The sequence below is a fragment of the Nothobranchius furzeri genome, chromosome 4, assembly GCF_043380555.1.
Source record: "Nothobranchius furzeri strain GRZ-AD chromosome 4, NfurGRZ-RIMD1, whole genome shotgun sequence".
In the NCBI taxonomy this organism is placed as follows: Eukaryota; Metazoa; Chordata; class Actinopteri; order Cyprinodontiformes; family Nothobranchiidae; genus Nothobranchius; species Nothobranchius furzeri.
This window is the reverse complement of record NC_091744.1, coordinates 19,715,102-19,728,367: the sequence shown is the minus strand read 5'-3', so window position 1 is coordinate 19,728,367 and position 13,266 is coordinate 19,715,102. Positions and strand designations below refer to the sequence as shown.

General features: G+C 45.1%; 1 protein-coding gene across 2 annotated transcripts in view; it reads left to right on the top strand.

The window, feature by feature from the left end:
* The window catches only part of tll1 (tolloid-like 1), a 69,855-nt gene that overhangs the window by 21,872 nt on the left and 34,717 nt on the right, over positions 1 to 13,266 (top strand). For both annotated transcript variants that reach the window (XM_070550185.1, XM_070550184.1), the window contains 4 exons: positions 6,875 to 6,997; positions 7,139 to 7,216; positions 7,992 to 8,156; positions 8,258 to 8,375. In XM_070550185.1, the coding sequence (XP_070406286.1) occupies positions 6,875 to 6,997; positions 7,139 to 7,216; positions 7,992 to 8,156; positions 8,258 to 8,375 (484 nt within the window). The remainder of the gene's footprint in view (positions 1 to 6,874; positions 6,998 to 7,138; positions 7,217 to 7,991; positions 8,157 to 8,257; positions 8,376 to 13,266) is intronic.

The window sequence follows — 13,266 nt, the reverse complement described above, 5'->3', positions numbered from 1 at the left end:
ATTGAGTTTGGTTGATTATTGCAATTAGTTAAAGTTTTCCTATCCTATCCCAGCAGGTTGCATCGAGTCACTGACTTGTTGTGTCAGAGACTTTACAGCAATCCCCATACTACGCAAGCATGTAGCGGCAGTAGAGAGAAAAACTCCCTTTTAACAGGAATAAACCTTCAACAGAACCTGGTTCAGTATGCGCAGACATCCACCGCAACCCACTGGGGCTTGAGAAAAAAGAGCAGACACACAAAAAAATAAACAGATGAACTGGTAGTTAGTTCCATGTTAAATAAAGTAAAAGCTAATATCAACAATTCATGCATGAGACGCATTGAGGATCCAAAAGGTGAGGCTTGTCATTTCACTGCATGCACGTTTTTTTAAACACATTTTTAATATAGCAGAATACTCATACTGATTTTGACTAGCTCCGCCCCTTCTGACAGTCTTAAAGGCATAGCAAAGGATGGATCCAGGTGGATCATCTGAACCATTGGTCCGCTTAACTGTCAATCATTCTGGTGAACCATTCACACAAGGCCGTCGTCGTACGTTGCTTGGTAGCTTTCACTTCCTGCGCATGCGCAAAGCAACGGTTGGGCTCCCCACAGATGCTTCTGTCGCCGGTTTTCTGCCCGACAGGTAAGCTAAAGTTCAGCATACTAATTGGAGAAATTCATTTCAGATTACTGCTTGAAGAAGAAGCTGGCTGCAAGGCTGACAGATACTTGTAACGAGGATAGCTGGGCGTTCTTTCTCATGCACGTTTTATTTTTTAAAAACGAAGAGTGGGCGGTTCTTTCCTGAAATTCAGACACATCCTCTGCTATACCTTTAAGAATGCACACAATTATCGTAATGGCTCTAAAGATAAACTTTTCTGATCATCTCATCTTCTTTTGTGTGTTACAAGCACTGTGTGGTCTCCTCAGTTGCATGTTAAGACTGCTCTGATCATAGATTCGGGCTTTAAAACAAAATGGATTGTCTTTGAAAGATTTTTGGGGACAAACGTACGTGCTGCCTGTTGAATGTGATGTCTAGCCCATCAGAAAGCGAGGTGATGAAAGCACGCTCCTCCTTTGCCATGTTTGTTTATTTCAAAGTCACGTTTTATCTCATGAGATTTCCCATCTGAGTGAGGAATGTCTGTGAGTAAAATTGGTTTGTTTGTTGTGCTCTGCATTTGTTGAGTTGCTACACACGCACCAGACAGTGTAGGACCAACATGTGACTTTTTCATCGTGGACCACAAAGACTATAAAAAGGACGAAGAAGAAATAAGCAGCAACACGCCATCGGACCATGTTAAAATAAAACATACCTCTTTTAAACATGAATGTTTCTAGCACTTGTGCACACAGCCTTATCATTGCTGACTAAACATTGTGACCATTCCGCTAACGGCTAAAGGTTAGCATTTTTGGTTTTACTCCTTTATAGCTCTTCCATCTGGTGGTTTTAACAATGGAATGGGGAGAGTCAGGACAGGATGATGCAAACCGGCCCCATCCATCCATTTGCAAGAGCTGGGCAGATCAGGAGCAGATCAGCTGCTCAGAGTGCAGGATTAAAGCGTGAAGCCAAAAACTGTGTTGGAGGAAATCATAATTGATGATTATGATGATAATGATTTTGCATGCTTTAGCACTTTTTAAAATGTTGCTGTTTGAACCAGGCTTTACTTGGCTAGTGTTTTCCAGGAGGTCTGGATCAACCCTTCACCTAAAATAAAGTGTTTTCTGTAAGTTTGAACTTTATTTTTATTCTACTAAAAAAACCTTGCTTATTTATAATTAGAAAAAACACCACCAGGTGAAACAGAATAATTAGATCTCATGTTCAGATGGCAATAGTTTAGTCCAAAAATGGCAAATACTTATACTAACATTTGTCACAGATTTTGCTGATGGCGTCTAAGTGAATCATATTACTTTTTATCACTAGTATTTCCTTTTATGCATTCTAAAGTTTATAGTAATAGTGACAATAGTAGTAGAAATAGTAATAATGATAATAGCAGAAGTAATTCTAAGGTCGATTTATAGATTAAAGGTACAGTATGGAAGAATTTTACTGAAAAATTATAACAAAAGTCTGATGTCTCAAACATGTCAGAAGGAAGGTTACGTTGAACAGATTTCCTTCTCTGGTTGTTAGTTTTTCTCCTTTCTAAATGGCTAAAGAAGGATGTTGTCTGTAAAATAAATGGCAAGAAGCTTAAGTTGCTGAAGAAAACACAAACAGGGATAACTACAAGACCCGCCATACAAGCTCGTTTAGGCCAATTTCTGCCTAAAATGTTATTTATAAAAACAAATATACAAATGAAGCCTATAAACAGAACCACTTTAAGTTGTTCGGTTTCCTATGGCTATCTTTTAACAAACTTACTGTTAAAATTTTGCTGCATGCTTATGGCGTCAGAGGCGTGCCACAACCCGTGCACGCGGATTGGGTCCACATCGCGCGTGTGAACGGGACTCGCGAGTGAAAATATACATGGCGAGAGGTCATTTGTGCACTGAGAGGGAGCAAACTGTGTCTGTGAGCGCACAAGGACGTGCACAAGTGACAAACCTGCGTGCGCGCGTTGCCAACGAGCACACGGCAGAGGAAAACGTGAGCGCGCGGCAGCCCCTCTGCGCGCTCGGTTTCTGACTCTGCTCGCTCGGCTGTAAGGGGTTTTGGCACTCTGGAGGCGTGGCCTGTGGCAGATCTTCTCTGTCCTCTGGTTGGTTAGTTTACCCCGCACTTTACCCTCTACCTATCTATATAAAAGAATCCGATATTCAGTAGTTGCTGTCATAGCTCAGCTGGAAGAGCGGGTGACTCTCCCCCTGGAGGAGCCAGGTTTGAGTCCGGGCAAGGAACATATAGTAGATGTCATGTTATTTTTTCCTAATTCCTGTGATATTATTTTACAGTTGTGACCGTTCAACTGTCATTAAACGTCCGAATGTTTGCTGGGCAGTGTTTTAAAAAGTGCACATAAGCTAGATGGTTTTAACCATATAAAATTATATTTTTTGTGATACTGGAAAAATACATACTGAAATAAAACTACTGATTGAAAACTTTGACTGTGGTTGTACAATATTTGACTCACTAATACACTGCAAACGCCCTTAGAGTGGGGCTTCCAGAGAGAGAGAGAGAGAATTTGTATTCTGTCAAAGTTGTAATATTACTTCAGCCACTCGAGAGGAGACTCCAGGTAAAAATAGACTTGTGGGTGTAGGTATGTTCAAGTTTAAAAAGTTCTTGCCTCATTAATGTATTGTTTATTTTTTTCAGCATTTAATTGACAAATTATCCTTTCAAATGATTAATTGATGAGTTACATAATTGTCCATTTAGAATTGTTGAATGGACTGAGTCAAGTTTGGTGCACTTTATATATTTCAAAACATGTTTTTTTTTATTTTAATGATGCATATAAATAATTTAAATGTTAATTTAATGAAATATTTCTATTTTTTCATTACTTCACCCTTGTTTTGACAAAAACGGGACCTTGCTGGATAATATCATGGAGAAACTATTTGTTCACAGTACATGGCTCAGTGAGGATCTGTGTACCAAAGGAGGAGATACTCAGAAATCTGTCTGCAGATTGTTACAACCCAGACTGGAAGTGGTGGGCTGTAATAAGAAAGGAGACCAAACAGAGGAGTGGGGGTTCAACAACTGATTTATTTAACCAAAGTAAGGATTTACTAAAGCAAGTTAGTGAACAGAAAATGGCCAGTGAGGACTCTCCACCACACAGGAGAGACCCAGTGAAAGCAGAAACACAGTAGGCTTTATAGGCACCACCACACCCTGAGCCCAGGTGCCTCCAAGGCTGCTTAACGAGCTGCCTACAACAGAAGAAAAACACAATTAAACACAAATGAAAACCCAATGAGACGGCGGGGCATCACAACACATTCAGGACTACCCAAACACCAGTAATTCTTGACTGCACTGATCTGAGGTGTCAAAGGCCATATTCCCCTCTCTTCCAGAGTCTTATATTTTCCTCAAGTTCAACTGCACTCTGAAGAGGCTCATTTGGATTGTGCCACATAGGCCAGTGACCTTTGTCTCAGCACTGTATGCTGGAACTATCAGCGACCAACCTGGGAATCTGGTGTGTTGAAAATGCTACAACTAGAGATGGTCATCATGGTAGACAGGGGTTTCTTCATTGATGACATTGTGCCCTGCAAAGTGTACAGGCCAGCTTTCCTTTCTGGCAAACCTCAAATGTCTGCATGTGAAGTTATAGAAACAGAAGACATAACATGTCTGAGAGTGCATGTGGAGCGCTCCATTCATCTGGTCCAAGAACACAAGCTTTTTGATTGTTATTCCCCTCCTTGCATTTGTAAACAATCAGCTATATGCTGTGGTTTTTCTCCTTACCAACTTTTAAAATAGCCCACTAGTGAAGGCCTGGGCAAAGAAGCCTGATGTCTGATAACCTCAACATATGTACGGCAACCACACTGTATATTTACACACTTTCATAAAGAAGCTGCATATCAAGCTTTCATTCAGATGACCTTCAACAGTGCAGTGCCCTGCTGAGGGACATCTGAGTAAAACCTTGAGATGGCCATTTTCTGTTCACTAACTTGCTTTAGTAAATCCTTACTTTGGTTAAATAAATCAGTTGTTGAACCCCCACTCCTCTGTTTGGTCTCCTTTCTTATTACAGTCCACCACTTCCAGTCTGGGTTGTAACAATCTGCAGACAGATTTCTGAGTATCTCCTCCTTTGGTATACAGATCCTCACTGAGCAACAAATAGTTTCTCCATGATATTATCCAGCAAGGTCCCGTTTTTGTCAAAACAAGGGTGAGGTAATGAAAAAATAGAAATGTTTCATTAAATTAACATTTAAATTATTTATATGCATCATTAAAATAAAAAAACATGTTTTGAAATATATAAAGTGCACCAAACTTGACTCAGTCCATTCAACAATTCTAAATGGACAATTATGTAACTCATCAATTAATTATTTGAAAGGATAATTTGTCAGTTAAATGCTGAAAAAAATAAACAATTCATTACTGAGGCAAGAACTTTTTAAACTTGAACATACCTACACCCACAAGTCTATTTTTACCTGGAGTCTCCTCTCAAGAGTGGCTGAAGTAATATTACAACTTTGACAGAATACAAATTCTCTCTCTCTCTCTCTCTCTCTCTCTCTCTCTCTCTCTCTCTCTCTCTCTCTCTCTCTCTCTCTCTCTCTCTCTCTCTCTCTCTCTCTCTCTCTCTCTCTCTCTCTCTCTCTCTCTCTCTCTCTCTCTCTCTCTCTCTCTCTCTCTCTCTCTCTCTCTCTCTCTCTCTCTCTCTCTCTCTCTCTCTCTCTCTCTCTCTCTCTCTCTCTCTCTCTCTCTCTCTCTCTCTCTCTCTCTCTCTCTCTCTCTCTCTCTCTCTCTCTCTCTCTCTCTGGAAGCCCCACTTTAAGGGCCTTTGCAGTGTATTAGTGACTAATATATTGTACAACCACAGTCATAAAGTTTTCAATCAGTAGTTTTATTTCAGTATGTATTTTTCCAGTATCACAAAAAATTAAATTTTATATGGTTAAAATCATCTAGCTTATGTGCACTTTTTAAAACACTGCCCAGCAAACATTCGGACATTTAATGACAGTTGAACGATCACAACTGTAAAATAATATCACAGGAAATAGGAAAAAATAACACAACATCTACTCTATTTGCCTTGCCCGGACTCAAACCTGGGTCCTCCGGGGGGAGAGTCACCAGCTCTACCAGCTGAGCTATGACAACAACTACTGAATACCAGATTCTTTTATATAGATATAACTTTCATCATTTTGGTCCGACAGAAAGCCAATGGGCCAATGAGGTAGAGGGTAAAGTGCGGGCAAAACTAACCAATCAGAGGACAAAGAAGATCTGCCACAGGCCACGCCTCCAGAGTGCCAAAACCCCTTACAGCCGAGCGAGTGGAGTCAGAAACCGAGCGCGCAGAGGGGCTGCCGCGCGCGCACGTTTTCCTCTGCCGTGTGCTCGTTGGCAACGCGTGCACGCAAGTTTGTCACTTGTGCACGTCCTTGTGCGCTCACAGACACAGTTTGCTCCCTCTCAGTGCACAAATGACCTCTCGCTATGTATATTTTCACTCGCGAGTCCCGTTCACACGCGCGATGTGGACCCAATCCGCGTGCACGGGTTGTGGCACGCCTTTGACGCCAAACATGCTTCTTCTGCAAAAGACAGGCGTGCAAAGCATTCTGGGATAGCCTTGGCTGGTGAGGATACACCTGACCATCCTCAAAATCCAAGTGGAACGAGGATGCATTTGAGGACACGAGGATGAGTATCCTTTGAATTCGGACAGCACTTGTCGCTTCACTGTGATGTCATCTACCTCAAAATGTGTACTCACAAGAATCCTACCCCTGGATTCAGACAAAGCCGATGCCTTTGTTTACAATATGCCAGCTTGAGGGGTTACCAAGTCTGTGCCAACCAATTCTGCAGCGCTGGCATTTGTAATTCGACACCAGCCAGCAAAAAGCAGGAGTGACCCAGAAGTAAAGTGTTTAATGCCTAATAAACTTTTTTTGTTTGTTTTACTCCAGTATCAGGTAAACAAGGCTAAAGGCTCATGTTCGGCTCTGAAATGATCCCAGGCTACTTTTTCAGTGACTAACAACTCAATATTACTGTGTATGATTCGTCATTGTCATCTAGAATCTTCAGGTGCTCATCTGTAACTGTAAGAGTCAGTCGTGTGTTTTGAAAATGAGCTGCAGTAACAAAATTTGAAGATGTCACTTCATTCTCACAAAAAGAACTTTTAAGGTAGATTCATTAGTGATAATAATTTTTTCTTTGTAATTTTCAGCTGTATTTTGGGGCGACATTGCTTTAGATGAGGAAGACCTGAGCATGTTCCAGATTGACAGAACAATAGATCTCACACAACACACCAACATGCATCCACACTCCAGACAGGGCCACACTTCAGGTGAGTGGATACCAAAAAAAATCATGCACGCTTCATAATTTTGTAAAAGTTTTCTTTTGTACTCATGTGATTGAGCTGCACAGGGATGAAAGAAGTGGCCACAACTGATAACTTTTTGAAAAAATTTTTTTTTTGCACCAGGGGGCATGGGAGAACATGAAACTGTGAAAAGAGGATCATTGTATCTTCTACTGGAGAGAATACGCAAATTTGGCTTTGGTAAGCACTCTGAAATGAATAACTTGTTTGGATTTCTGCTTAAACAAGCTGAAAGATGGGTTTGCAGTTTTGATTTTTGATTTTGTTTTTCTAAAAGCTTCCTTGTTGCCGTGTTTCCTGAAGCTTTCAGAAAACCGAACTGTTGCCTCTTAACAGACCTACGTCGGATTTTTTTATGCATGAAACACGTTAATCTGGCTGAAGTTAAACTGGTTCTAATTGAGCTGAAGTACCCAGATGATGCAGTTGGAGCCCGACTTCATCGGACACCCACCTCACAGAAGTGACGAGACTGTGAAAGTGGTCATCTGATAATGTCACCGCCACAATGTAACGCGTAATATCTCAAACAGTACAGATAAGCTGTGCTGCAGCGTTGCTCATTCTTTCGGGCATTGTGCATATTTTGACTTTATTCCATTTGCTTCATTCCCACCAGCATTTGTCAACTACTTGCTAACTGGAAGAATACTGACACGAAAGAGCACATGTTGCCACCTGCTGTACTGGAGTTTGAGAGTTTGGTTTTCTAATGTACATGTGAGCTAGGATAAAGGCTCCCAGTTTGTTGCTGTAAATCGACCTAGATCATTTTATGCTCATGTAAACGCACTGACTGGTCACCTGTTTCAAACCAAATATATTTGATGAATTTATTTTGCAAAACAAACCTCTAAAGTATGCTTTTTTCTCAAAACACCATTTCAAATTAACATCCTACCCCAACCATGACTCAAACAGGTTTTTATTCCAATTTTCTCTGTACATTTTTTAGATTTTCTCCCCCAAAATGAAAGTAAAGGAGGAACCAGTGCTAAGAGCCAAACGTGGAAAGCTGGTAAAGTTGTGAAGAGTCGTTTTCCTCGAGCAGCCACTTCCCGAGCTGAGAGAATATGGCCCGGGGGAGTCATTCCCTACGTCATTGGAGGAAACTTCACCGGTAAGCATCCCAATAGCGCTGCTTCCCTTCACGACTCTGCACTAAAACATAAACCGAGTGTGATTGTGTGAAAGTAGGATGTAAAATGTGTGTGTTTTCAGGTAGTCAGAGGGCCATGTTCAAGCAGGCCATGCGTCACTGGGAGAAACAAACATGCGTAACTTTCATTGAAAAGACGGATGAAGAAAGTTACATAGTCTTTACCTACAGACCCTGCGGGTGAGTGTGGAAGATTTCCTTGTATATTTTGAATTGTGCGTGTGTGATTGTGTGTTTGTGTGTACCTAGAATTCACTAGTGACCTTGTCACAGTGCTAGACGATATGGTCACTCAACAATAGCTTTGCTTTCCTTCCTGTCCTGCTCCTGTTTCCCCATCCCACCAATCACGCCGCTCCATTTAAGTGTTTGTATGTTCGTGCAGTCCTTTTGTTCGTGCACTGAAGAAGTGCATTGTTCTGTAGAGTGGCAGCACGGTGGGGTCATAGTGTGTTTGTACAGTGGTGACACTTCACTTACTGCTTCATGCAAGTCGGGGGGCTCAAGAAGAACTGAGATCAGGACGCCTGGATTTATTGCTTTAGGACGATGTTGTGCAGATGGTCGTAAAAAGTAGGATGTCCCGTCAAATACTGTATGTGAATTTGAACTTTTCCTGTATATTTCACTGTAAAAAACATACAAACCGCCTCCTGCTGCAGTCGATAAAGGCTAGTATTTACAATATTTGTAGTGGATTTTAAAAATTCCCCCCACACTAACTTTAGAATTTTTTAACTAAGTAGTTGCAACGTGTGTCGTGTTTTGCAGACTTCACATACACCTTATGCATCTTAAAACAATGAAAAGTATTTTTTAATGTAACCTCATATTGACTGTGTACTTCAGCATGTTTCTCTGATGCCACACAAATCAAGTAAAAATAAATCAAGCGGCATAACATCTATTTGTAAAGAAATCAGGTCAAAACACTGAGAGGGATCCTGAACCCAGCCCACAGAAACATCAAATAATGTCCCTCTTCTCATGTCTTCTGAGGACAGTTGGAGCAGCACTCTAGATTCAGAAACTATTGGTTTGTTTTGTTTTGCGTTTCTACGTCAGTGAGAACACTGTTCAACATTCAGACGACGGTTATAGCACAACTAAACTTACACGCAGACATCATATAATGTACCGGTATTTGTTTCTCTTTTTGAGCATTTTCACATGTTTTCTCTAAACCATCTTGTCTGTAATCTGATCACATTTGCTTCCCAAAACCACTCTGTGCCAACCAGTTTAGTGTTAGGAGTCGAGACTCGACCTGCTGCTCTATAAAACGTCCTTGATTTGAACAAAAATTCTACAGAATAAAAAAAATCAAATGGTGAACATTATTTGATTATTCTAAGTTAGGCCAGATATCTCCTCCTTGAAACGTCACCTTATCGTGGTGGAGGAGTTTGAGTGCCCTAATGATCCTAGGAGCTATGTTGTCTGGGGCACTTAGTGCCCCTGGTAGGGTCTCCCATGACAAATTGGTCTTAGGTGAAGGGTGAGACAAAGAACGGTTCGAAGGATCTTTCATGGCGGTTAAAACGAAGAGTCGGAGTATCTGGCCCGGAGGGTTACCGGGGTCCCACCCTGGAGCCAGGCCTGGGGTTGGGGCCCGTGAGCGAGCGCCTGGTGGCCGGGCTTTCGCCCATGGGGCCCGGCCGGGCCCAGCCCGAACCGGATACATGGGCTCGTCCAACTGTGGACCCACCACCCGCAGGAGGAACATGAAGGGTCCGGTGCAATGCGAATCGGGTGGCAGACCAAGGCGGGAGCCTTGGCGGTCCAATCCCCGGACAAGAAAACTAGTCTTTGGGATATGGAACGTCACCTCGCTGGCGGGGAAGGAGCCGGAGCTTGTGGCAGAGGTTGAGCGGTACCGGCTAGATATAGTCGGACTCACCTCGACACATTGCATTGGCTCTGGAACCCGAGACCTGGAGAGGGGTTGGACACTCTACTTTGCTGGAGTTGCTCCGGGTGAGAGGCGGAGGGCTGGGGTTGGCTTTTTGTTAGCCCCGAGACTCTCTGCCTGTGTGTTGGGGTTTACCCCGGGGGACAAGAGGGTAGCTTCCTTGCGCCTTCGGGTCGGGGAACGGGTCCTGACTGTTGTTTGTGCTTATGGGCCAAATATCAGTTCAGAGTACCCACCCTTTTTGGAGTCCCTGGGACGAGTGCTAGATAGTGCTCCATCAGGGGACTCCATTGTCCTGCTGGGGGACTTCAATGCTCACGTGGGCAAGGACAGCTTGACCTGGAGGGGTGTGATTGGGAGGAACGGCCCACCTAATCTGAACTCGAGCGGTGTTTTGTTATTGGACTTCTGTGCAAGCCGCAGTTTGGCCATAACGAACACCATGTTCGAACATAAGGATGCCCACCGGTACACTTGGTACCAGGGCAGCCTAGGTCACAGGTCGATGATAGATTTTGTAGTCGTATCATCTGACCTGCGGCCGTATGTTTTGGACACCCGAGTGAAGAGAGGGGCGGAGCTGTCAACTGATCACCACCTGGTGGTGAGTTGGATCAGATGGCAAGGGAACATGCCGCGTAGACCTGGCAGACCCAAACGCATAGTGAGGGTCTGCTGGGAACGCCTGGCAGAAGAACCTGTCAAGACGGTCTTCAACTCCCACCTCCGGCAGAGCTTTGACCACGTCCCGAGAGCAGTGGGGGACATTGAGTCCGAGTGGGCCTTGTTCCACTCTGCGATTGTCGAGGCGGCTGTTGCTAGCTGTGGTCGTAAGGTGGCCGGTGCCAGTCGTGGTGGCAACCCCCGTACCTGCTGGTGGACACCAGAGGTTCGGGGAGCCGTCAGGCTGAAGAAGGAGGCCTACAGGGCGTGGCTGGTCTGTGGGTCTCCAGAGGCAGCAGACAGGTACCGGATAGCCAAGCGGGGTGCAGCAGTGGCAGTTGCCGAGGCAAAATCTCGGGCGTGGGAGGAGTTTGGTGAGGCCATGGAGAAAGACTATCGATCGGCTCCAAAGAGGTTCTGGCAAACTGTCCGGCGCCTCAGGAGAGGAAGGCAGCAACTCGCTCACACTGTTTACAGTGGGGATGGGGAGCTGCTGACGTCAACTGAGGCTATAGTCGGACGGTGGAAGGAATACTTTGAGGAGCTCCTCAATCCCACCAATGCGCATTCCGAGGAGGAACCAGAGCTGGGAGGCCTGGGGATGGACTGTCCGATCTCGGGGGCAGAAGTTGCTGAGGTAGTCAAACAACTACACAGCGGCGGAGCCCCGGGGGCGGATGAGGTTCGTCCTGGGTATCTCAAGGCTATGGATGTTGTAGGGCTGTCATGGTTGACATGTCTCTACAACATTGCGTGGTCATCGGGGGCAGTTCCTAGGGAGTGGCAGACCGGGGTGGTGGTCCCCATCTTTAAGAAGGGTGACCTGAGGGTGTGTTCCAACTATAGGGGGATCACACTCCTCAGCCTCCCTGGAAAGGTCTACTCCAAGGTACTGGAGAGGAGGGTCCGATCGATAGTTGAATCTCAGATAGAGGAGGAGCAATGTGGTTTTCGTCCTGGCCGTGGAACTGTGGACCAGCTCTATACCCTTGCAAGGGTGATGGAGGGGGCATGGGAGTTTGCCCAACCAATCCACATGTGCTTTGTGGATTTGGAGAAGGCTTATGATCGTGTCCCCAGGGGCACCCTGTGGGGGACGCTCCAGGAGTATGGGGTGGGTGGCTTTCTGTTAAGAGCCATTCAGTCCCTTTACCAGAGGAGCGTGAGTTTGGTCCGCATAGCCGGTAGTAAGTCGGACCTGTTCCCAGTGAGGGTTGGACTCCGCCAGGGCTGCCCTTTGTCACCGGTTCTGTTCATCACTTTTATGGACAGAATTTCTAGACGCAGCCGTGGTGTTGAGTGTGTCGAGTTTGGTGGCAGGAGAATCTCGTCTCTGCTTTTTGCGGATGATGTGGTCCTCCTAGCTTCATCCAGCTCTGACCTTCAGCTCTTGCTGGGTAGGTTCGCGGCCGAATGTGAAGCGGCTGGGATGAGGATCAGCACCTCCAAATCTGAGACCATGGTTCTCGACCGGAAAAGGGTGGCTTGCCACCTCCGGGTTGGGGGAGAGGTCCTACCTCAAGTGGAGGAGTTTAAGTATCTCGGGGTCTTGTTCACGAGTGAGGGTAGGAGGGATCGGGAGATTGACAGGCGGATTGGTTCGGCGTCTGCAGTGATGCGGACGCTGAGCCGATCTGTCGTGGGGAAGAGGGAGCTGAGCCAGAAAGCCAGGCTCTCGATTTACCGGTCGATCTACGTCCCAATCCTCACCTATGGTCATGAGCTTTGGGTAATGACCGAAAGAACGAGATCGCGGATACAAGCGGCCGAAATGAGTTTCCTCCGTAGGGTGGCCGGGCTCAGCCTTAGAGATAGGGTGAGGAGCTCGGACATTCGGGAGGGACTCGGAGTAGAACCGCTGCTCCTCCGGATCGAAAGGAGCCAGTTGAGGTGGTTTGGGCATCTGGTCAGGATGCCTCCTGGACGCCTCCCCGGGGAGGTGTTTCGGGCATGTCCTGCCGGCAGAAGGCCCCTGGGTCGACCCAGGACACGTTGGAGAGGTTACATCTCCAATCTGGTCCGGGAACGCCTTGGGGTCCTGCCGGAGGAGCTGGTGGACAAGGCCAGGGAGAGGACGGCCTGGAGCTCCCTAGTTGGGATGCTGCCCCCGCGACCCGGACCCGGATAAGCGGAGGAAGACGAGACGAGAGACGAGGCCAGATGCATTGACTAACTTAATATAATAAGTAATTTTATACACTGATTTTATAGAATAGAATACATGAAAATAGACAAATGATTACATTCCCTGCATCGAAAGTGCCATTTGAATAAATTAAGATTATTTGAGTTTAAAAGTTTAAAAATAAATAAATGTGTATTTGTGTATGTTCCTATATTGTGTAGATAGAAGGTATTGTTGCTGGTGTTGCAGTTTCTGCAAGTGTTCTGTTCCAGTGACTCCTGATCCTAACTGGCCAATCAGCTCACTGGATAACTTTAATCAGATTAGTTAGCCTGGGACAGATGTCTCCAATGACCAGAAAGGAGAATGTG